Raw genomic sequence first — 24,701 nt, forward strand, 5'->3', positions numbered from 1 at the left:
GTTTCTCTGACTAAACCTATCAACCTGTGAAAGAGACAGAAAGTTCCTAGCGATTAGCACCTCAAGAGCCGCACAGAACATCTTCTCTTGGTTTAGTTCTACCATTCTAGTTGTGTAGGATGAAAGGGAACAAGATGTGCCAAGAATGTATATATGAATTGAAGCCACATAAAGTGGTCTATGGGCAAGTTATACACTATGCTCGATCACTTCAAAAAATGGCCACCAAGTACTGGTGTAATCTGAACATGTGCCAGTTTTTCCATTTTTCCCACCTTGTGGACACATGGCTCCAGCTCTGGCAGTATCCTGTCTTGCAAATATGAAAGAAAACTTATATGTCTGGCAGAAGGGTAAAGTTTAAGAAATGGGAATCCCAAGATGACAGTGAGCAGGCAGAATGAATGAAAAATCTTTACGATTTCATGATATGAGTTCCTTCTAGGAGCTTTGAATTGCAGGATCTTGGCTTCATATATCCTCAGTTCCTCCAACAAAGTTTACATATTTATAGTTACATTTTATGTAAAATTGCTTTCAGTTTTACTGGTGAGTAGTGCACCCCAACAGTCATTCCAATCACCATTTAGAACAAACAACACAGTAAGGAAAAGAGCATCAAGATTTAAAATCAGTGAATCAGGAGACCCAGAAAATCTGTTCTTCAGGACAAAGTACTGGAACTGTAATAAGCAAAATGGTGGTGATGGCAGGAGGTGGATAGGACAAAGACTACTGGGGGGGAGGGGTCAGGCAGAACTGGAAAATATGAACAAGGACACAACTGATTTTTTAAATTCTATGCAAAGGATTTATTTGTATTCATTCAATAAAAACGAGTTCCCCCATGCCAAGTCATCAGTGAATGAATAACATGTCTCACATAGGGTTTTGCACAGTGGAATATGCATATCTACATGAAACAAAATTGAAGGTGTGAGGGTAGTCAGAATACAATGGAGAAGAAGAGAGAAAGGGTATGAGATAGTTTTGTGGAAATTACCAAACAGTGTTTTCCATATATAAAAGAAGGCTCCTTAGTTGTTCATTTGCAACTTCAGTCCATTTCACAATTCTTACTGCAAAATATTGTGGATGCCATTTTAGTCTACTTGAATATGTAGAAACAAGGGTCAACAAGCATGTTATAGGCGATGCCTTTTTAGAAGACTGACTAGCTTTGGTAATTCTCTCAAAAGCTAGTCACAGATGTACTAAGTTAGTCCTATAAAAAGGCATCACCTACAAATTGTTTATCGACCTTTACTTCTACAGTGCTTACTGAGAAGTCTTAACGCTTTCAAAGCTTGTATTTTTTGGTATTGCTGGACACCACAAAGAGTGGTTCCATAGTGCAACATTACACTGAGCTGCCGAATATTTGAAACATTGATAATTAAGTTGGGAAGGAGCATGCATTTTTGTTTGAATCTCCTTGTGAGATATTCTGCCTTTATGTCCTTCTATCTACATTATGTCTATTTTGCAGACTAAACTCTATTACTCCTCCTTTCTTTTTCTTAGCAGCTTTGTCCTAGTTTCTTCTTGATGAGTTCTCCAAGCAGCAATAATTTCATCATCATCCATTTCTTTTCCCTCAGCAGTGCTTTTTCTGTATTGAGACCAACGACCTAATGTATACTTTCCTTCCTCATTGCTGTTTGTTTTGTCCTTCTGTTTATCGCTGTCTTCTTCAGAATTTGTAAAGCTTTGGTTAAACTTTCTCTTTGCTCCAAGTTCTGATGAATCTGGACTTGATAGCTCTTGAGAGTTTTCAAAGCGATATGTTCTAATCCGATTTGGCACTGGTTCAGGGGTTACAAGTTTACTGCTTGGTTCTGGTGTTTGGAAGAAATAGGGTTCTGGGTTCTTTTCTTGGGAACCTGTAATCTCATGGACTTTAGGCTTTGTAAAACAATACATCTCTTTGTCTTCATCTGTGCATGTTGATGAGAATCTTGATGAAGTTTTAAGTGCATCATCACTAGTGTTTAGAACGGACAAAGAGCTGTCGACTTCCTCTGCTTGGGAACCAGAGAATCTGTAACTGGAGGCCTCAGTGTTCACCTTTGTCTGCGTGCATGGTCTTCTTGTGTATTTTTCACCTTCATTCTCCCTCCATGCCTGATGCATTGGTTTCTCTTCATTGTTTAGACCACTGAGCCATTTGTTAACATTGCTCTCTACCTCTAAACTCACAGTGTGAGTGTTGGCAAGATGTCCTGAAAAGGTGGAGGCTGTGTCAGTTCTGTCACACTCTTGATGTGAAGAGTACCTGTAATTTCTGTTTCCAGCATTTTTAAAATTTTCTTCCACCTCTTCATCTTCTTCATCTCTGACCTTCTTTTTTTTAAATAAAGTGCTGCGTTTGTTGTCAGTGGTGATTTTTTCCTTCTTGTACTTATCCATTTTCCCACTCATCTCCATTTTTGCCTCTTTCTCTTTCCGATTGAGTTTTTTTAGATCGATGTCATCCTGAAAGAGGCTGTACAATGGCTTACTAGTTTGAGCAATCTTTCCCCTTGAACTAGACCCCTCTGTTTTCAAACTAAATGAGCTGTCACAAGACATGACAGATTGGGTGTCAGTATTTCTCATGTCTCGTGGGTGCATTGCTGAATTACCCAGAGATAAACCATTGTTCATGCTGATGAGGGAGACCTTGTCGTCTTCTGCATTTCTGCCAAGCTGAGTAGAGTTTGAACCCATGCTTAACACTGAGGGTGCACGGGATGACATCATGATTTCATTCTGCTTCTGAGCAATGGTTTCACTGACCACATTGGCAATCCAGTTCTGAATGTTAGTCAGAGAGATTACATCACCAGGCCCTACTGCAAGATTTGGTAAAGGTGTTGTTGGCAATTGGGAAACACCTAGAATACTCTGTTGTTGAGGTATAGATGACCTGTTGCTTTGCATACTCAGCATGGAGGCTGAATCTCCAATGCTGCTTGCTGCAGGTGCTAGGGGCCAAAATGTCGACAAAGGAATACTTCTACTCATAGTACTTTCAGTCTCCCAGCTGCACAGTGACTGACTCTCCTCCAAGGTCTTTTTAGAACGTTCAAGAATCTCTGCTCGCCTCTGCTTTCTTTTGGCTAAGGCAGTATCTTCACCCTTAGTCAACTCCACAATCTCATCTTTGTTCTCACTACCTGTCTTTTGTTGGTGCTTTATCTTCCAGGCTTGATAGGCTGTCAGATTTGTGTCTGTCAGACTCTTCTCCTCTGTTTCTTGTGGCTCACCACTCTCGTTTTCCTTGGGGGCTTCAGTAGACTGTGAATCTTTTGTGTGAAATCCAAACTGAATTCTTTTGATTTTCCATCTTTCCAGTGGAGTAAGCTTGTCCTTATTCTTCTTGCAGAAATTATAAAAAGAGCTAGTCTCTGAGAACACACTCTCTTCATCTACTTCTTTTACCCTTCTTCCATTTTCAGAGCTGTCATCTTCACTTTTATCCTTGGAATGATACTTCTTAGTAGCTTCCTTTTCAATTTCCTGAAGTCTTTGGTTCCACATGTCCCATGTATTTCCCTCCGTGGACACAGAATCAGTACGACTTCTATTCATTCTGTTGATACTGCTGGCTTTCACGTGTTCTCTCAATGTCTGAATTTCTAGGCTGCTCACACTCTCTATATCACTAAACTGACTCGGAGAATATCTCTTCCCACCCATGGTAGAATCTCCATCTTCCTCTGGCCTTAGTAATTGGTACGTCTCATTTCTATGTTGCCACTCTTGGACCATCTGGAGTACATCATCTTTGTTCTCCTCATCTTGATCTTGAAGCTTAAAGCATTTTTCTCTCTCATCGCTGTTTGGTAATTCCCGTGGTGGCAGTCCTTGCTTTTTCCTCCATTCCTCGTATAGTCTTTCTTCCTCATCTTCATCAATGAGAGTTGGTTGTTTGGAAATCATACTTGATTTTGCCAAGGAACTCATGATACTCCCCATGTTGCTTGTGGTGTCTTCCTCTTCTACCATGATTGAGTGCACTTTGGCTCCCATCATGCTCCCTGAATCCTCTTCCTTCATCATGATGGAATGGGATTTGGCTTCAATGACAGAGTCTGCATCTCCACTCTCATCCTCATCAAAATCTTCACGCTCCTCTAGCAGTTTTTCATTCAGTTCTCGCAGCTGCATAATGAAGCCATCATTTGGGTAAATGGCTCGTTTTTTCCGGATTGTCATTAAGGCCTCTAGGATTGTCATGTGATGAAAGATCATTAGGTAGGCAGCAACTAGTATAGCTGATCTACTGATTCCCATTTCACTGTTCACCAAGACTTTACCTGTGATGAAAAAAATGAAGAGTCAGCTAAGTCCAAAAGTACAAATAGAATGACAGAGAAGATATGGTTTCTGCACTATGGTGTACAGAGTATTGTGACCAAGCTACAAGGCCAAACTTTTTTTTTAATTTTAAGTTATTTTTTACTCCATATGATGTATAATAGGGTTGATCAGATTTGTTCAACATTAATTGAGGTCAAGGGGAGGAGATGGGACACCTCAGATCGTTTGAACCTCCGTTGCCACTGTCTTCCTATAGCCCTAACCTGTTCCATTTTGCCCTTGGATCAGCTCTGATGCCTATGATTTTGGCTTGCAGTAGGTTGCTGCCAAAAAAAATAAATTGTAGGTACTATGAGAGAGCTGCTTAAATCATGATAAATATTCCTGTCTGTGCTTCCTGGCCAACTGGGAAATCAGAGCTAATTCACCTAAAAACATGTGAACTGGTTTATCTTGAGAACCTTATTCAATAAAATGTATTTCTATATACACAGAATAGTAAAATATCATCTTTGGATAAGGCCCTGAAAATCCTAAATAATAATGCTGTAGACCAAGATAGTTTCTGATCTGTCTTAAATATTTGTATAGTTCGTAACAGAGTATTCTAAAATTTAGCAAGTGTAATACTCATTTCACTTGTAATATAAGAAACATAGAAATGTGATGGCGAAAAAGCCACTATTACAGCCTATCTTGTTTGCCCATCCACTCCAACTGATCGGCTCCACAATCCCTTGATCTCAGAGGCAGCGTAGGTCCCAATCAGTGTGGCCCAAAGCTCAAACGACTCTTGATGCTGCCAGGGGTGGCCTTGCCACTGGGTTTGTTTCTTCTGCAATTTACAGATTTGAAGGGCAGCAGAGAAGAAAACTCACTTCAGGTTTCTCCAGGAACCAGTAGCCCCCAATCATTACCCTGTGATGAATTTTTCCGGCTGGATGATGTGATGCAGCTATCAGGGCCCCATAGGTGTGATGCATTTTTTTTTTCCATAGGCAAACTGTACATTCTGTGGCAGAGCATTTTGACAAACCATTTAATGGGTGACAAATATTGGAATTATTATAGAATATTTAATGTCATTCTTTTTGAGGCTTTGGCGAACCTATTTGGAAATAATTAAAGGTCTTAATGATTCCAAATTTGACTTACCAAGAGAGACTTAATGTCAGCAATTGGAATTCATTTATTTATTTTTAGCAGGAGGTTTATGGCAATAGCCATACCATCATCATGTCCCCCCGTGGGGTCAGATGACAGGGTGTTAAACCCCTCCCTTCTTTCTCAGTCATAAGGCCAAGAAGGGACTGACCTCAGCTCATAACTAAGACCCTTCATTTGGATCTTAGCCAAAAGTCCAAGGAGCTCAACTTGAAGAACCCAAATACTGATTATACCCTCTCACCAGTTTCTTGTTTCCTCTATTAAGTTTCAAACATCTGCAATGCTCATCGTGTGACAATCATGTCATCACAATCCCCTGCAATTCAAAAGGGGGCCCGCTAGGCCACCCATTTCTGGCTGCAATTGTTGCTGAAGCTGTGGCATTCTGCGGCCGTTCTATATGGGAAGTGCCTGTAGCATGGAGAAATTAGACAGCCAGCTCTGTGCCAATCTATGTCAAGTACTCCAATGTCAAGTACTCCAATGTCAAGGCCCTAATTTGAATATTTTCTTTTACTGAATCACGCGCACAGGAGAGCGGGCGCTTGCCCGCTCTCCCGTGACTTTTACTGTATCAGCCTGTATCTCAGGGAAACTGACATGTGGGGCTATGCGAGCACAAGGAGAGATGGTAGGGTGAGTGACCCAGGTGATCCTTTCGTTTGTTCATCATCCAATTTAAAGGGTAACAGATGAGATGTAGTTCCTTGCTAGTTCCAAGACTTTTCAGTTTCTAAATTTGGACATATTATTCTGGGAAAGATGAAAAAACAAGTAAGAAATTATTTATTTTATTTATAAGAGGGATAATCTGTAGGAGTGTAGTAGAGGAATTAATACTGCCTCTTCCTACTAGGATATAAAAATAATAGTTGGATTAAGACAGTGCCTTCCAACCAGAGTTGATCTTGACATACTATATATCCCTTGTATTTATCTTTAGTGCAGATGAATGGCAGAGGCTTATCTGTAGCACTGGAATGCCACGCCCTCCCCAGGGAGATCAGTGCAAATCTATTTAATAGGTTTTGAGGTTCTTTGACAGTAATGAAAACAGAAAGAGTGGAGTACTGGAGAGGAGTGATTCAAATGACTAGCTAAGAGTTACCTTTTCCTGACTGCTAGAGGGTGCTAGAAGAATAGTGCTTTGTCCATCCTCTATGTGAGTGACAAAGCTCAGAAAAGTTCACAGGTTCACTGCCTCAGCCAACTACTGGAACAAGAACTTGAGCTAGGAACTAAGTCTAGATGTTGTCCTTAAACTGGACTTATCCACATTTTCAATGGCGTTTTACACCATCTGGATAAGATCCAAGACATGTTTAAGGCCACAATTAGTAAGCTGAATCTTGCTCCAGCTAAAATAGTTAAGCTTCTGCTTCAGGAAGTACTTCCTTGGTTAACATTCATTGTTAACTTTTTCTTTGGAAAAAGGTTGATTCCTTGCAACACTGGAAAAAAATCTCAGGATGGGATGGACCCAGGAGAACTTTCAAACTATTGCCCAGGGTCAAATCTACTGTTTTTGCCAACATAATTGAGAAATTAGTATACTGACAATTTTTGGGCTATCTTATTCAAACAGATGTCTTTCATCCATTTTAATCAGGATTTCAGACAGCTCACGGTCATGAGACTATCTTGCTGCCATTAGTCAATAGCATTTGGATGTAGGCAGGAGAGAAGCATTTTTGGTGCCCTTAAAATCTGGCTGGATCATGGTTTACTGATGATATGTCTGAGGGATTTTGGTGTGGGAAGATGCCCCCAGCATGGTTCTCTTAATTTCTGTCTACTAGAATCAGTGTATTTATTGGGAGGGGCAGTGTTCAGGTGATTATTCTTGCCTGAGGAGTCCCTCAGTGCTCCATATTGTCCCCAACATATTTAATGCATAATTATTTGGTCACATTTGCAAAGCAAACAGAGAAATATGGTATTGATTACCATATATTCACAGCTTATGTGGACAGCGGTTGTTATGAACCTGCCCGCGGCTGCCCGCGAGCAGGCTCCTCACCTTCTGCCTGCCTCCCGATGTGGCCGGACGCCGCCGAAGTCGGGCCTTCTTTGCGGCCGGAGACGCGGACTTGCCTTCCCCCTGCGGCCCGGAGGCTGCCCATTGGGTTGCCTCTTTACCGCGGCTGGTGCCGCGGACTTTCAGCACCATCTATGCAGCAGGAGGCAGCCGCCAACATCCCGTGATCTTCGCGGCTGGAGGCCGCAAGCCCCGGCCTGGATTGGCGGCTGGAGCTGCCCCCGGGGCCTCCTGCAGCGGCTGGAGCCGCTGCCGTCTTCGGGGCCTGCCTCCAGGCCCAGCCCTGCATCATCGACGTCAGTGCAGGACCACTGTCCACGGTCCTGCACAGTCCTGTTGCTTCCTGCTTCCTCTAGGCGCGCGGCCGTGCCTTTCTGCTACATTTAAAGGGCCCACGGCCGGATATACCCTGGGCCCCACCTGGTGACTATTTCCTGTAGCAGCCCTATAAAAGGGCTGTCTTTGCACTATGTCCTGGCCTTGCATCGGAGTGACTTCAGCCCTGGAGGCTCCTGTCTGTCAGCGCTTTGACAGGTCCTTGTCTTCTCCGTGGAGCTCCTCGTCTTGTTTCGTCTGCTTCTCATCATGTCTTCGTGCCTAAGGTCCCCGTCCAGGTGTCCTGGTGTCTCGTCTTTGGACGTCCCGTTTCCTGATGTTCCTGGTTCCTTGGTGTCCTTGTTCCAGTGCTCTGGAGCCTTCTGTTCTGCCGGCCATGGATCTCCAGGTGACACTGCTCCGTCTTAGGAGATGCCGGCAGTGGACTGGTGTCCTGTGCTCCTGAGCCATCCTGTCTTGCCAGCCTTTGTGGAGCTCCAGATGACATTGGTTCCGTCGTCGAAGTTCTGCCTCGGCTGGATTCTTCCCTGCGCTCGTCCCACTCTCCTCGTGGTCCGTGACCAGTCTTCTTGGGCTGTGTAGGGCGCTTAGTGGGACAGGGTGGTCCGCGACCAGCCCATTGGGTCCGCTCATGAAGGTGGGCTGAGTAGAGCGCCCTGAGAGACAGTGCCATTGTCCACCTTCCCAGCCTCTCGTCTTGTCTCTGATGCCGTTGCATCAGCCTTGGTGTCATGTCTTCAACAGCCTTGGTGTCATGTCTTCAACAGCCTTGGTGTCATGTCTTCACATCAACCCTTGCCTGTGGTGCCGTCGCTTAACCCTGGTGTCATGTCTTCGTGTCAAGGCCTCCGTCTGCCCTCATCCTCAGGCCGGCCTGCTGCTCCATGCCGATCCAAGCGGCAGGTCTGAAAGGGCTCGGTACGGTCGGAGGCCATTCACCTACCAACATCATCTTGTTGTTGACGCTGGGAGCTTGCAGGCCCAGCAGAGGGTAAGACCGTGTTTCTGCCATCCTGGGATACGTCGCCAACCCTCTGTTCAGTCCTGGATCCATCTGGGGTCGGGCTGAGGCCCAAGGGCACACTAAACACCCCGCAATGTAACAGAATGCAAGGCCTTTTAGGCTGTCACACAACAGCAGTCAGCAGGTAGGTATTACCTACTACTTAAATACTTGTTTAGAAGTTATATCAGAATGCCCGTTTCAACACAAGCTTCCATTAAATCCAGAAAAATCTTCATTGTCATCGGTGTCAAGGAAATGCATCCCACTTACAATATTTCCACAGATTTAAAAAAATCAGGTGGCAGCCAGGGTCTCTAGTCACCAATTTGGGAGTAAAACTGGATGCCCAGCTGTCAATGGCTCCCCAGATTTCTGCAGTGCTACGATCTGGGGTTTTTTGCCACTTGCATTTAATATGCCAGTTGCAGCCATATCTAGATTGGACATATCTAGCAAGGATCAGTCAGTCTTTGATAACAAACTAGTTAGACTACTGTAATTCTTTTTACCAGGAGTTTCCTAAAATTGGTATAGAATAATTGCTGCAGAATACAACCACCAAATGGCTTATGGACAGGGGTGAAAAATGTGATCATGTCTCCGAAATTCTCCATTGGCTTTCCGCTGAAGCGAGATTTAAAGGCCTGATTTTTAAATGGCTTTGTAGAGCAACCCCAAAGTACCTGTCTGATTAATTATCAGCTGATCAGGCCATTTAGACATTCTCAGCAGAGACTCCTGATAATGCCGTCATTGGCATGCATGCATCTGATGTGTATGAAGCCCTTATAGCTTAGTATTTTTGCTCTCACCATCTGAAATTAAATTCTGAAGGATCTTTGAGAGGAGTTGAACTATCTCCACTGTAGGAAAAAAGCCAAAGATTGGCTTCTTAAGGATGTGTTTAGTGAGGGCTCTCAGTGGTAAGGGTTCGTGATGAAGTGCTTGGGTTTTGAAAGATAGAGTTTCTATTTTGTTGCTGATTTTATGTTTTCTGTTGTATGTTTGCCTTATTTATATGTATACTACTGTATTTTATTGTAACCTTTCTTGATGCGCATAAAGAAAGGTGGGAAATCAAGCCTGAATACATTTAATAAAAAATGGATATTTATTCAATTCCTGGACTTCTTGCAGAATATTCAGAATTTTTCTTTGTTTTTTGCAGTAGTGGACCAACCTAACTTTCCTGTATCTCCAGCACCTCTTGCTGTGAGATTCCTCACAGGTTCCTACCTGCTGCTTCAGCAATTCTGACAGACTTCATACTGCCTAATCCTGCTCCTCTGGACATTTGCACCTGATCTCTCACTGCCCACGCTATCCTGTCTTTCTCCTTTAAGGCAGGAATAGCCGAAGAGCTCCTATGGGCCCTTTCCATTACCTCTGTATGTCAGAAGGGCTTCGTCAAGGAACTCGGCGCCTTTACGCAGATGAGGGGAAATATCCGCATCTGAGAAGTCGTCAACTTCGATGCCCAGGTACTGAATCTCCATGCCAGCATAGAACTCAGGTCCAGTGTAAACGCTGGTGCCATGCCCGGCATTCAGAATGTGGGTGATTCCCATTCTCTTCAGACGCCCTTTGTTCACAGCCACACTTCTATAGTAGGGAGAACAAAAACTAGGATTTTAATACTTTTGGAAGGGAAATATCAAATTGGTACAGAATTGATTAAGAAAAGGCTAAAGAAAAGAGAGAGGCTCATTGAAAGATTATGAGAATTGTACAGGTTGAGTTCCTTCACCTTTGAAGAGTCAACATGGTGCCTCATTTTGAAATCACAGATATGAATAATGCCTCTAATGTGACATCTGACAAAGGAGCCCACATGCTTTCAAAACTTCATGTGCAATATTTTTAGATAATTTGTATGCTAAGCCCGTAAAATCTTTCAATCTGCTAAGAATCCCACAATTGTAAAGTAATTTTCAATATTAAGTTATTGTATGTTTTACGTACATTCTATTTTTGTTATATGGATAAAAATTGAGAAGGGCTAAATAATGTTGTGAATGTTTTTGCATGTATGCGGAGGGTACTTTTCAAGGGGACTTCTGTACTTAAGTAGTGTTTTAACTGCAGTAATGGTCCTTTAGAAAACTGTGTGACCAATATGCATATACATGCATACCTTTATGTGCATAGGAGAGCAGCTTTGCAGGGCTGTAGTCTGGGTGTGTATACTTTTTTATTTAAAAAATTATTTGTGTAAATTCTCTCGTAAAACCTATGCACACCAAATCACAGTTGCAACTTATTGCCACAAGTCTGCTTTGAAAATTGGCGAGACCTAAATGCCCTTTTGCTGGCTAACTTGTGTGCAATGTTACAAAATTACTGCTATGGGGTGAATTTTCAAAGGGGTTACGCTCATAAATTTAGCATATACGGGTGTAAATAGCTTGCACTCGCATACATGCTATTTTATAAACATCAAAAAACCCACACATATTTTCAGTTTTGCATGCACATTTACATGCGCAGTCTAGGAGCATTCCAGAGCAGACCTAAGAGGATTGTACAGAAGTTGCTATTTTATAAGAGATTTACATGCATACATTTGGCAACGTTTTTGCACAATTTTACACCTACTAATTATCTCACACAATTGATATCAGACTTGTCTGTTGTCTGCTACTGGCTGGCTGGGAGGTCTAGGTGAATTGAGGGGAGTTCAGGGTGAAGAACTACCAGGGTCTCATAGAAAAATATGAAACATAGAAATGACGGCAGAAAAGGACCGATGATCCATCCAGTCTGTCCAGCAAGCTTCCCATGGTAGTGTCTGCCGCGCCGTGCAGGTTACCCCCACCTATTCGTTAGTGCTGCTTGACGTCTGAGCATCAGTACCTCAGATGGTAAAAAAGTCAGGGCTCATGTTGGTTGTCCCTGAATCAAAATTTCTCTTTCCTCTTAGCCCCCACCCCCCTCCTACGAAGCAGAGAGCAATGTTGCAGTTGCATCAAGGCTTATCGGTAAAGGGTAGTAATCCCATGCCTTCTATTAAGGGTTGTAACTGCCGTACTATGCCAGTTACCCCCATGCTCATCAGTTCTGCAGACCGTAAAAGTCAGGGCCCTTTCTGGTTGTTCTCTAAATACAATTACCCTTTCCCCCTGCTGTTGAAGCAGGGGAAAAGGGGAATTGTTGGAGTTGCATCAAAAGTATCAAAGCTTATTGGTTAAGGGTAGTAACCGTCACACCAGCAAGTTACCCCCATGCATGCTTTCTTCGTTTTCTTTAGGACTTGGCAATAGAAGCAGTACTGTGCTTTTTCCCTTATGTCTGCATAACAGTATCCCAGACCATGAAAGTTGGCATCCTCAGTTGTTGTCTGAATTAAATTCCTCTTATCCCCCTGGAGAACAATGTTGCAGTCACATTAAAAGCATCAAAGCACATTGATTAAGGGTAGTAATCTCCTTGCCTTCTGCTAAAGGTAGTAACCACCGTACCAGCAAGTTACCCCCTTGCATGCTTATCTCATTTCTGTCTTCTAGCCTTTAGAGATCCACAGTGTTTATCCCATGCCCCATTGATTCTTTGACTGTTTTCTTTTTTACCACTTCCTCCAGAAGGGCATTCCAGGCCTCCACCAACCTCTCTGTGAAGAAATATTTTCTGACATTGATTCTGAGTCGTCCACCCTGGAGTTTCATTTCGTGACCCCTAATTCTATTGTTTTCTTCCCAACGGAAAAGGTTCGAAGTCCATACATCATTGAAACCTTTTAGATATCTGAAGGTCTGTATCATATCTCCCCTGCACCTCCTCTCTTTCAGGGTATACATAGTCAGATCTTTCAGCCTCTTCTCATAAGTCTTCTGATACTGACCCCACACCATTTTCGTTACCCTTCACTGGACTGTCTCCATCCTGTCTCTATCCTTTTTGAGAAATGGGTTCCAGAAATAACACAATACTCCAGGTGAGGCCTCACCAAGGATCTGTACTATGGCATCATCACCTCCTTTTTTTTTTTTTTACTGGTTATTCCTCTCTCTATGCAGTCCAGCATTCTTCTGGCTTTAGCTATCACCTTGTCACATTGCTTTACCACCTCCAGATCGCCAGACACTATCACCCCAAGATCCCTCTCTTGGTCTGTGCACATCAGTCTTTCATCCCCCATCACATACAGCTTTTTTGGATTACCGCATCCCAGATGCATGACTTGGCACTTCTTGGCATTGAATCCCAGCGCCAGATCTTTGACCACTCTTCCAGCTTTCTTAAATCTCTTTTTATTTTCTCTGCTCCTTCAGGCGTGTCCACTCTGTTGCAGGTCTTAGTATCATCCACAAATAGACATACCGGTACTTTACCTTCTATCCTGTCCACAATGTTGCTCACAAAGATATTAAACAGAACTGGTCCCTATACTGATCCCTGTCTCGATGAACTGGAGAAGGACTGGGTCAACTTGTGGAGGTATTGGCAAACTGGTAATTTCAATTATCTACGCATTTTTTAAATATACTGGCTTCCGCATGTAAGAACATAAGAACATGCTATACTGGGCCAGACCAAGGGTCCATCAAGCCTAGCATCCTGTTTCCAACAGTGGCCAATCCAGGCCATAAGAACCTGGCAAGTACCCAAAAACTAAGTCTATTCCATGTTACCATTGCTAGTAATAGCAGTGGCTATTTTCTAAGTCAACTCAATTAATAGCAGGTAATGGACTTCTCCTCCAAGAACTTATCCAATCCTTTTTTAAACACAGCTATACTAACTGCACTAACCACATCCTCTGGCAACAAATTCCAGAGTTTAATTGTGCATTGAGTGAAAAAGAACTTTCTCCGATTAGTTTTAAATGTGCCCCATGCTAACTTCATGGAGTGCCCCCTAGTCTTTCTATTATCCGAAAGAGTAAATAACCGAGTCACATCTACCCGTTCTAGACCTCTCATGATTTTAAACACCTCTATCATATCCCCCCTCAGCCGTCTCTTCTCCAAGCTGAAAAGTCCTAACCTTTTTAGTCTTTCCTCATAGGGGAGCTGTTCCATTCCCCTTATCATTTTGGTAGCCCTTCTCTGTACCTTCTCCATCGCAATTATATCTTTTTTGAGATTCGGCGACCAGAATTGTACATAGTATTCAAGGTGCGGTCTCACCATGGAGTGATACAGAGGCATTATGACATTTTCCGTTTTATTCACCATTCCCTTTCTAATAATTACCAACATTCTGTTTGCTTTTTTGACTGCCGCAGCACACTGAACTGACGATTTCAATGTGTTTTCCACTATGACGCCTAGATATTTCTTGGGTTGTAGCACCTAATATGGAACCCAACATTGTGTAATTATAGCATGGGTTATTTTTCCCTATATGCATCACCTTGCACTTATTCCACATTAAATTTCATCTGCCATTTCGATGCCCAATTTTCCAGTCTCACAAGGTCTTCCTGCAATTTATCACAATCTGCTTGTGATTTAACTACTCTGAACAATTTTGTATCATCTGCAAATTTGATTATCTCACTCGTCGTATTTCTTTACAGATCATTTATAAATATATTGAAAAGTAAGGGTCCCAATACAGATCCCTGAGGCACTCCACTGCCCACTCCCTTCCACTGAGAAAATTGTCCATTTAATCCTACTCTTTGTTTCCTGTCTTTTAGCCAGGAAATCAGGGTTTTATGTGAGCAGAAGACCGTATTTTAAAACCCCGGCACACGTAAATCTCGGGCCTTATGCGTGCCGGGCCGATTTTCAAATGTGCCCGACCACGCATGTAAACCCCAGGACAAGTGTAAGTGCTGGGGCCTTAAAAGGGGGCGATCTGGGGGGCAGGGCTAGAGGTACCTGGTACAGCGGTCATTTGCCGCTGTGCCAGAGGCTCGCGTGCCGGTGCAACTTGCTCCTGCCACTTTGCAGGAGCAAACCATGTGTTAAAAAAATGGGGGTGGGGGGCTAGGATAGGGATATGGGGAGGGTAAGATAGGTGAAGGGAGGTTAGGGTAGGGGGTTGGGAAGTTCCCTCCCAGTCCGCTCCTTAATTGGAGTGGACTGGAAGGGTACTGGGGAAGGCCCTGATGCGTATTTTTTTAAAATCTACCCCATATTTTTTCTCACGCATAAAGTATACGTGCGTAGGTTTATAAAATAGATAGAAAAAGTACTCACTTTCCACGCATTGTAGATATTCACGAGAACCAAACATACACATGTATTTTTGGGTGGTAGACATGTGTATTTTATAATCTGCATGTACCTGATATGCGCAGGTTGTAAAATATTGTAGCAGATCTCTGCGCAGCCATATACGTGCACATATGGGGGCCACGCAGAGCTGTTTGAAAGTTATCCTTCCTATGTTTTGTTTTGTCTGATTCTGTGTGATCTTATTTTAATCTATTTAGCTCATTGTATCTTGCCTAGAGTGCTATGTGCATAATGTGAGAGAAATTATATGTAGAATAAATAAATAAAATGTGGAGAACCTCACCAAGTGGAACAGAGCTGGTGAAAGGCCTTGCTGATGGCATCAGAGGGGGCAGCTCAGTGACAGAGGCCAGGCTTTTAGCCATCTTTGCATTGCAAGCAACTGAGAACTCAAACCAAGGAGCTTGGATGCCAAATGAAGCAGTTCTGCTGGTTTGCAATCTCCCTTTGCTTGCTGTAACACTCAGAAAATGACTGAGTCAGCACAAGTTTGAAATCTGTAAGCAGTAAAGCCATCTTTAAGGCCTCGAACCACGTGATAGCATTTTGCAAGCTTCCAGCCACAGAAGGAGACCTCATAATAGCTGTAGTCAAAGTTAAAAGTGCAGAAGCATCTAGTAAAGCACAGAGACTGAGGGCATAATTATTCTTACCTTTGAGATGAGCAAGAGCAGCAGCACTCTGCATCTGTAGTGCTACAATATAGTAAAATACCTGATACTATTATATAAAAACTTAAGCTGTTGGTGAGGCTTTTCTTTAGTTCTTTCCCACATCTCTCACTATGAATAGTCAAAAAAATGCTCAACAGGAACTTTCCTGTTCTCCTTCTCTCTAATCTCTTTCTTCCTGGTTTTAGGGTTGTAGCCCAGACTCACTTTTCTGCAATAAAGACGTTTGTCCAGACTTCATCCACAGAGTTCAAGGGGGCCTCCAGGCGATCTTGCATAAGAGCCCTTTGCAGATCCAGAACGCATGGCGTGTTGAACAAACTTCTGTCATCGATTTTTAACTTGACCCGGTTGTACAGATCCTCAACCAGCAACTGCTCTGCTGATTCCAGCATCTCTGGACACACTGACCCTGCTTTGACTTCCTTAGGTTTAAGCTCTGGAAAATGTTACAGAAGGGAATCAACATCAGCATGCCCTGAGGCATATACTCCATGCTAGAAGAACTATAGATACAGGCCTAGAAGAAAGTCACAAGAAATACCAATGAGAACAGCTGTGCCTAAGGTTAGATTTTTATTTTCCCTATAAACACATAATTACACATCTTTTGAACTGAAGTTGCTATGACAGGTGAAATCTTGGACTACAGGATATGTGGAGAGGAAATGTATTTATACGTTTCTCTGGTTTATCTTGCAGATATTTAAAAACCTTTTCTGGAATCTGTTTTCTAGCATTCCCTCATTTGAAGGGCAAGAAAGGTTGAATCTATAGCTGATGAAATGCCTTACAAAAACTAAAACTTTGCTGACTGAAAATTCTGTGCTTCAGTCTAATGGCATTTGCTAGTCCAAACATCTTGACTCTTGGTCCCAAAGACTTATAATGGAATCGGTCACATGCAGTATATGTCCGAAGTATGTTGCATTCCACATCCAATGCGTAGCTTCCTACCTTTCTAACCAGCAGACCCTATGGAAATGTCATCTTAATTTTTACAGACAACAATAAGGCATTCTAAAATCTACTTTAAGCTCCTGGCCAACTATAATCTTAAAACCATCCCTAATTTTAAATCAGTACCATCCTGAACTTGAATCAATGCTATGACTCATCGGGAGTGCTAACATACCTTCATTGATGATCTGTTTGGCAGCCACAGTTGATGAGAGGTGAATGGGCTCCATGAAGATACTTTCAGTGTAGGTGTCTGATATCATGGAATACCTGTCAGTGAATAGACATTAACAATCAACTTCAGATTTACGCAGTCATGTGACTTTGATGCACACAGCAACAAAGGAGCGACTGAGTTTCTGTATATAGGGGCTTCTGCTACTGGAATGCAGATTGTATACTGGTACAGGTCACACCTTTGAGGAGCATAGACTGAGCTGCCAGAGATAGGATGCAGTGGCAGAACTGTTAATGCCACCCATATGGTAAAGAGGGGAGTGGAGTGGCATTTCCTCTTCAACACAGGATGCTACGTTCTGTAGGCACTTAGTTTGAGAAGAAGAGGCTTTTCTGTAGGACTTGTTCTGAGGTGAGCAGGGCTTTTAAAGCTGGAGTTCTTGCAGGCTTTAGGGGGCAAACAAGGTTTTTAGGTTTAAATTTTACCTTGAAGCTTCTGCAGACACAGTTTAATGTAAAAGAGGATTTTCAGTTTGAAATTGCTTAGACAGGGCTCATTTTGTATGGAAGAGGATTTTAGGTTTGCTTTCAATATGGAAGGGTCAGTTTGAGATAAAATACTCCTTTTGATCACTGCAAATGTGGTCTCAGTTTGATCTGAATTATTTGGAATCCAGATTATTGTTTTGTAGTGCAAGGTTGGATGATCACAACTTTATCTTATATATTCTTATTTCAGTTTCAAGGCAGAAGGTGGAGCTCTAGCTGGGCTTTTGAAGGTGAGAATGCACTGCAATAAACTTCTTGCAGAGATGTTTCAAAGGGTCATGCAAAGGCTTTCTTTGCTTCCAGTTAATTCTGTATTCTCCCCTCACTCCAAAAAAAGGTGTGTGTGTGTGGGGGGGGGGGGGGGGGGGCAGTGAAATGTACAGAAAATGACAGGAAGATCTTTTGTTGTGATATTACAAGAATATCATATGACTGAACTGAAACCATGACAAACATTTTGATGTTAACCATAGCATTCTGAGTAACCCCTCTATGAAGAAGAAAAGAGTATACTTAAAAAACACAATTAATGACAGGGTAGCATCTACAGTTTCCCTGGTTGTTGATAATCTGAAACCAGTTGTAGATGTATCACAGCTCAAGAAATGGGCTTTCCCTGAGGTGTGCATAACATTCCATCTTGTCCACTGGAGGGCGCCTGTGTCACAAGATTTGGAAGACAAGGTTGCTACAATAACATTTCATTCCCCCAGCCTGATTGAGAAAGGCTTTCTCCCATTTTGTACCTACAGGAGAAACATCTTTTTATAACCGATGCCCGCAGACAGCAACTCTGGAGTTTAATCCTGAGAGCTATATCTTTCTATGATGACTGAAGCCCCTGAGTAATTCCTTGCTAAAAATAAAGGCCATAAGCATATTTAGCACAGCCCCTGCTCATGTTTAACATGACATGTTTCAGCTTACCCTTACTACAAGATAGATACCTTCACAGAAAAGCAGCGTCATTCACTGCCACAGACGTCACTGACATCAGCATTCCCTCGGAGCTGTGTGGGAGACCAGGCACCTTCCAGCCATCTTGCAATTTAAACCGTTTGGGGCTGGAAGCTGCCAGCAACTCTAGGGCTCCACTTGGTTTAATCCACGGGGTGGGAGGAAGTGGAGGACAAAAGGTGTCAGCAGCCTCTTATGCACCTGGTAGGGATCACTGAGTGACATCACCCTCTTAAAAATCCATTCTCCATGATATTCACTTCCGAGACCTATTTTTACTTATTTATTGCTGGTTAGATAATAAAAACTTTGAGGTCCATATTCAGAAGCATTTAAGAGTTATCCAGATAAATGAATATTTTGGCACTTAATCTGCCTAAATTCTAGCCAAATAACTTTTTGTCTGGCTAAAATTTGGCCAAATCTGGCTAACTCTGGTCGACTCGTAAACCTGCTAAGCGACTGAACGTGGACTCTGTTGTTCCATTTAATCACGTCTAGGTAATGAAATCAAACCTCATTGTTCTCCCCATTTGGGGGATAATTAGAGAAGGTTGCTTCTTATACTGTTTGAAAATATAATAATAATATACCGTTTAATCATGAATCCCCAATTATGGTAGACTGTGTTGACCTGTACCATTTTCATTCCATGTTAAAGATTTAGGTGCACATTGTGATAGAGCTGATGGACCCTGCACTACAAAATAGTCTACTGAGATTGCTGCTCTGAGACCAAGGGTAAAGGACTAATATTTGTGTACTACTTTTCTTGAACTATATTACGTGCCTGAATTAAGGAATAAGGACTTTCTATCATTCTTTTTAGAATCCTGCTGAAGCAGGACAAAGACTGTCTCAGAGCTGTAGGCCTAAGCCTCTCAGTCATTTCTTTTCTTTAATAAAGGGTGCCAGGAAATACTTAAAACCATATCTTCTGTATAATGGTCTCCCTTACAATTGTTCACCTAGCTGACTTGTCAGAACATATTAAATAAGTTTTTTTTTTAAGTCCTCTTATTCCTTCATCTACTTCATTTTTCTCAGTCAGATGTTTTCATAGACAAGAAAAGGAGTTTTGCACCTTGGTTAAGATGATCATAATTTGTCTTTCTGCTCAGTGTGTCTGTGGCAGTCTCTAAGAATCAGGACCGATACAAAAGTATCTGGTGCCCTAGGTGAACCACCTTCATTTATGCATCCCCTCCCCCCAACTTTACCTATTGGCAGCAGCTCCAGCACAGTGCTCTCTCCTACTGGTGGCAGTGGCTCCTTCTTTGACAGCAATGGCTCTGGTACAGCAGCCTTCTGTGCCTCGTGCTGGCAGGATTTTGCCGCCCCCAACATTTTGGCACTCTAGGTGATTGCCTAGTTTGCCTAATGGAAGCACCAGCCCTGCTGACTATATTCCTACAGAAGAAATCTTTAGATTTTGGATCACTTTCAGTCTTTTTCTTCTCTTATCCGCGACCGTGGCTGTAGCAAGATTTATATCTATAGCAGGACATTTAAACCGCGATTACGACTTTGATAAGATCTATATCTGCACTAGTTTAAATTGCAGCAAAAAATCCAAGTTCATGACATTGGTCAGAACAATTGATTTAAATTGCACGAAAAGAAATTGCAGTCAAACTTGAAGAAAACTTAGTCCATGTTGAAGTAAACATTTAAGAAAACTTAGTCCATGTTGAAGAATATTTTAAAAATAAAAAAAGATTAAGAGACATTAGAGACCGGTGATTGATCCTACTGGCTAGATAATAAGAGAATACGCTAACTTCTCTTTTTCGCCAGATCTGAGATTTGTGTCTCTCGATAAAAAATAAAAAATAAAAAAATTTTTAAAAAGTTTGAAAAAAGACAAAAAGATTAAAATTAACATTTTTCATGAATATTTGTATACTGTAATTTCAATAAAGGTATTTTTAACAGATTTACCTTACATGATAACTGTAGACAGTTCCCACGGTTAGTTTTTGTGCATCTTTCTCTTTGGTTCTTACAAGACCCAGCCCCCCCCCCCCCCCTTGCCTTAACAAGTTTTCTGATAATCCACATATAACCCCATGGGCTAGCATCCTATCATAGGACCCCAAAGACCACACTTCAAAAAAGGGCTTAAGTTGTTTAATTTTCCGCCTGATGTTAAGCCTCTCTGAAAGTCCAGGATTCCCTGTTGGAGGAGGGGGGGGGGCAGGGGAGAGGTAAGATTACTTCCTAGACCCTGAGTATGGTACCATTCATAGATCACATAGAAGGCTCTTGTGAATGGCAGTAATAATCATCCTGGAAGCTGATTCGGTTTCCAATTTAACTTTTACTGATTAATGATGGAAACTGATGAAAATATGCATTTATAAGTTCTTATTTTCAGTCCATTTACAGCTTTAGTTCTTTTGATAAATGTGTCTTTATACTTCCAATTAATTTATGATGTTAATAAAGGTAATTGATTATTTAAATCCTGATCCTGTCCAATTAATGGGGTAGTTTTGGAACTTCCTCCCAGAATTTAGTGGAGAGGATATTTCCTAATTTAGATTTTATTAAAGTCCCATATTTCATACCTTAGTCCAGAGTTCTTACTCCTTCTCCTTACTTCCCTGTTGCAGCTGGAGGGTATCTCCACTCTCCTTTCTTCAACATTTTAATGATGTAGATGCAGTGGCATTCCTAACGTATTTGGCACTCAGGATTTATAGATCCTTTGGCACCCTCCAATATATAATTTTAAAATTCCTAAACATCAATAAAATATTTCAAAATAGCAGACACATCAAATAACACCCAGTAATTAATAGGGTTGTAATTGCTCCTTCATGCAGATTACCTCAGTGTTTACTATCCTGGTTAGATGAGCATACAAGATCCTATATTTAATCCCAAACTCAGATCCCCTTTCCATGTCTTTTCACCAAGCTTTGGAATAGTCTAAAACAACTACTAAAACTAGTAAGGCTATTGCAGCCTCCTAGACCCCCATGGGCTTACTGGGCAGTACTTGTTCACTATCAGTCTGCTGGCACCAACCCAGCTACTCCATGGCCTGCAGTATCACTAGGTTGTTCCAGTCTTTGTTTTGTCCACCTCACATCTTCCCATACCAAGACCATATATATGGAAATATGTTTCATGGAAAATGCATCCTGTGTGGTAAGAATGTTATTGCTTGAGCTATACAGATGTGAGGAATACAGACTGGATTTCTTTAGGCATCTGTGGAAGGGTGATTTGTGCGCTTTCTCTGGGCACTGTTGGTATTCATCTCTGCAGGTCTGAATTTGGGAATGCTGCCAGACAGTCTGGGGAAAAGTGAAATCTTTTGTTGGTTTAACAATGGATCCCATCACAGACGTGAAAGCAACCAATAAAAACCAGTTTGATCGCTTCTGCCATGCATTGGAATGGTATGTCCCATCCCCTGTGACAAAGGAAGACTCACCGGCTGGGAGAAGGGCTGCGGAGATAGTGGGCCTGAACCGCCCTCACATCGCTTTCGTCACCTTCATCTGGGACAACTTGTTCCTCGTCTGAATCTCTGCTGGTTGCCATGGCAAGCAGTTAACAGTCTGCCAGAGATGGAGCAAAGCGTGTGAATTAAAAGATGTATTCCGTGTTGTATAACTCAGGGAACCTTCTGTGTGGGAAAGAGTGGGTGGTGAAGAGAGCAGAGTGCAGGGAGAGAAAAAGATGGGACAACAGAGGTACAAAAGTGAGAAAAAATGGACTGGAGGGAGTAAGGACTAAGATGGGGGAAGGAGGGAAAGGGGAGGCCTGTTGGGTGAGACAAGAGTGAGGGAAAGATGTTGCCAAATTAATTTCATGTTATCATGAGGTGTCTTAGTGCACTTGTTACAATTTTTTTTTAACTTCTACCCCAGCACAGGCTAGTACTTACTGTCCTGCAGAATTGAATGCGCTACAATGGGACTTAGAAAAACCAAGATGGGAACACATTCATATAATGAGCCCAAAGTATTAGGGAACATGGTTAAAGAAAGGAAGAGGCCAGTAATCACAGCCCGGCCTTGTTAAATGATAACCCCGCCCCACAAGTCCTGAACATATGTTCTTATTTGATGTGGAGGGAACACCAAATGCAAAATTTATCGGGTGGGGGAAACACAGCACACCCTTAGACATAGAGATCTCATAAGCCTACTTTTCTTTCTTCAGAAAGCAGGCTGAAAATGTTTCTTTTGCAAATCCTTATCAAGAATTGGAAATCCTGGTTGTGTTAAGGTTCTGAAGACCCCTTGATAGGCATATATCGATTCTGCATGATGTGGGTGTCTTTTTTTTTCTTTATGTAGCCGGAGTACTACCGTGTTTCCCCGAAAATAAGCCCTACCCTGAAAATAAGCCCTAACTTGAGTTTTCAGGATTTTTTGAGTGGGCTTGAAATATAAGCCCTACTCCAAAAATAAGCCCTAGTTATAGGTGGACATGCGGTTGCACCCCAAGACTTGCCCGACCGCCCCCCCCCCCCCCCCAAGACTTACCGTAAGTCCCTGGTGGTCCAGCGGGGTCCCGGGAGTGATCTCCCCCTCTCGGGTCGTCGGCTGCCACTAATCAAAATGGCGCCGAAGGCCCTTTGCCCTTACCGTGTGACAGGGGCTATTGTTGCCATTGGTCAGCCCCTGTCACATGGTAGGAGGAATGGATGGCCCGTGCCGAGATAGAGCAGATTTTAAACTATAGATGGCCCGTGCCGAGATAGAGCAGCTTTTAAACTAGAACAAAGGGGAAAGCCGACAGTCGCTCAGCAGCGCATGGTTCGGAGAGAGGTATCTTTAAAGGATACTAATGATGCATTAGAATTAGGGCATCCCAACAGTGAGGTTCCAATAATTAGAAAAGTAGTCCAAGTGCCTGTAACTAAAAACTCACCTGACCTAAAAAATTCTAACTTATCCCTATCAATTAAAAAGCAGAATAAAAATACAAACAAAAAACAAACTTTGAAATGTTTGTATGCTAATGCCAGAAGTCTAAGAAGATGGGAGAATTAGAATGTATAGCAGTAAATGATGACATAGACTTAATTGGCATCTCAGAGACATGGTGGAAAGAGGATAACCAATGGGACAGTGCTATACCGGGGTACAAATTATATCGCAATGACAGAGAGGAACAGTCGGGAGGAGGTGTGGCGCTTTATGTCCGGGATGGCATAGAGTCCAACAGGATAAACATCCTGCATGAGACTAAATACAAAATTGAATCTTTATGGGTAGAAATCCCTTGTGTGTCAGGGAAGACTACAGTGATAGGGGTATACTACCGTCCACCTGGTCAAGATGGTGAGACGGACAGTGAAATGCTAAGAGAAATTAGGGAAGCTAACCAAATTGGTAGTGCAGTAATAATGGGAGACTTCAATTACCCCAATATAGACTGGTTAAATGCATCATCAGGTCACGCTAGAGAGATAACGTTCCTGGATGGAATAAATGATAGCTTTATGGAGCAATTGGTTCAGGAACCGACGAGAGAGGGAGCAATTTTAGATCTAATTCTCAGTGGAGCACAGGACTTGGTGAGAGAGGTAACGGTGGTGGGGCCGCTTGGCAATAGTGATCATAATATGATCAAATTTGATTTAATGACTGGAAAAGGAACAGTGTGCAAATCTAAGGCTCTCGTGCTAAACTTTCAAAAGGGAAACTTTGATAAAATGAGAAAAATTGTTAGAAAAAAACTGAAAGGAGCAGCTACAAAAGTAAAAAATGTCCAAGAGGCGTGGTCATTGTTAAAAAATACCATTCTAGAAGCACAGTCCAGATGTATTCCACACATTAAGAAAGGTGGAAAGAAGGCAAAACGATTACCGGCATGGTTAAAAGGGGAGGTGAAAGAAGCTATTTTAGCCAAAAGATCTTCATTCAAAAATTGGAAGAAGGATCCAACAGAAGAAAATAGGATAAAGCATAAACATTGGCAAGTTAAATGTAAGACATTGATAAGACAGGCTAAGAGAGAATTTGAAAAGAAGTTGGCTGTAGAGGCAAAAACTCACAGTAAAAACTTTTTTAAGTATATCCGAAGCAGAGGGCCTGTGAGGGAGTCAGTTGGACCGTTAGATGATCGAGGGGTTAAAGGGGCACTTAGAGAAGATAAGGCCATCGCGGAAAGATTAAATGATTTCTTTGCTTCGGTGTTTACTGAAGAGGATGTTGGGGAGGTACCCATAATGGAGAAGGTTTTCATGGGTAATGATTCAGATGGACTGAATCAAATCACGGTGAACCTAGAAGATGTGGTAGGCCTGATTGACAAACTGAAGAGTAGTAAATCACCTGGATCGGATGGTATACACCCCAGAGTTCTGAAGGAACTAAAAAATG

The 24,701-nt window shown here is 42.3% G+C and overlaps 1 protein-coding gene across 2 annotated transcripts in view; it reads right to left on the reverse strand.

Annotated features, from left to right (window-relative positions):
* Positions 1-788: 788 nt before the first annotated feature.
* Positions 789-24,701, reverse strand: part of DUSP27 (dual specificity phosphatase 27, atypical) — a 29,502-nt gene continuing 5,589 nt past the window's right edge. Inside the window, exons 2-6 of one of the 2 annotated variants that reach the window (XM_029579213.1) lie at positions 21,797-21,923; positions 16,844-16,938; positions 15,916-16,147; positions 10,237-10,454; positions 789-4,301 (exon numbers count right to left, since the gene is read on the reverse strand). In XM_029579213.1, coding sequence (XP_029435073.1) covers positions 1,501-4,301; positions 10,237-10,454; positions 15,916-16,147; positions 16,844-16,938; positions 21,797-21,906 — 3,456 coding nt within the window. In that variant the 5' untranslated portion in view covers positions 21,907-21,923 and the 3' untranslated portion in view covers positions 789-1,500. The remainder of the gene's footprint in view (positions 4,302-10,236; positions 10,455-15,915; positions 16,148-16,843; positions 16,939-21,796; positions 21,924-24,701) is intronic. The other variant, XM_029579214.1, reaches the window with a different exon arrangement.

This window comes from Rhinatrema bivittatum, chromosome 15 (assembly GCF_901001135.1).
Source record: "Rhinatrema bivittatum chromosome 15, aRhiBiv1.1, whole genome shotgun sequence".
NCBI lineage: Eukaryota > Metazoa > Chordata > Amphibia > Gymnophiona > Rhinatrematidae > Rhinatrema > Rhinatrema bivittatum.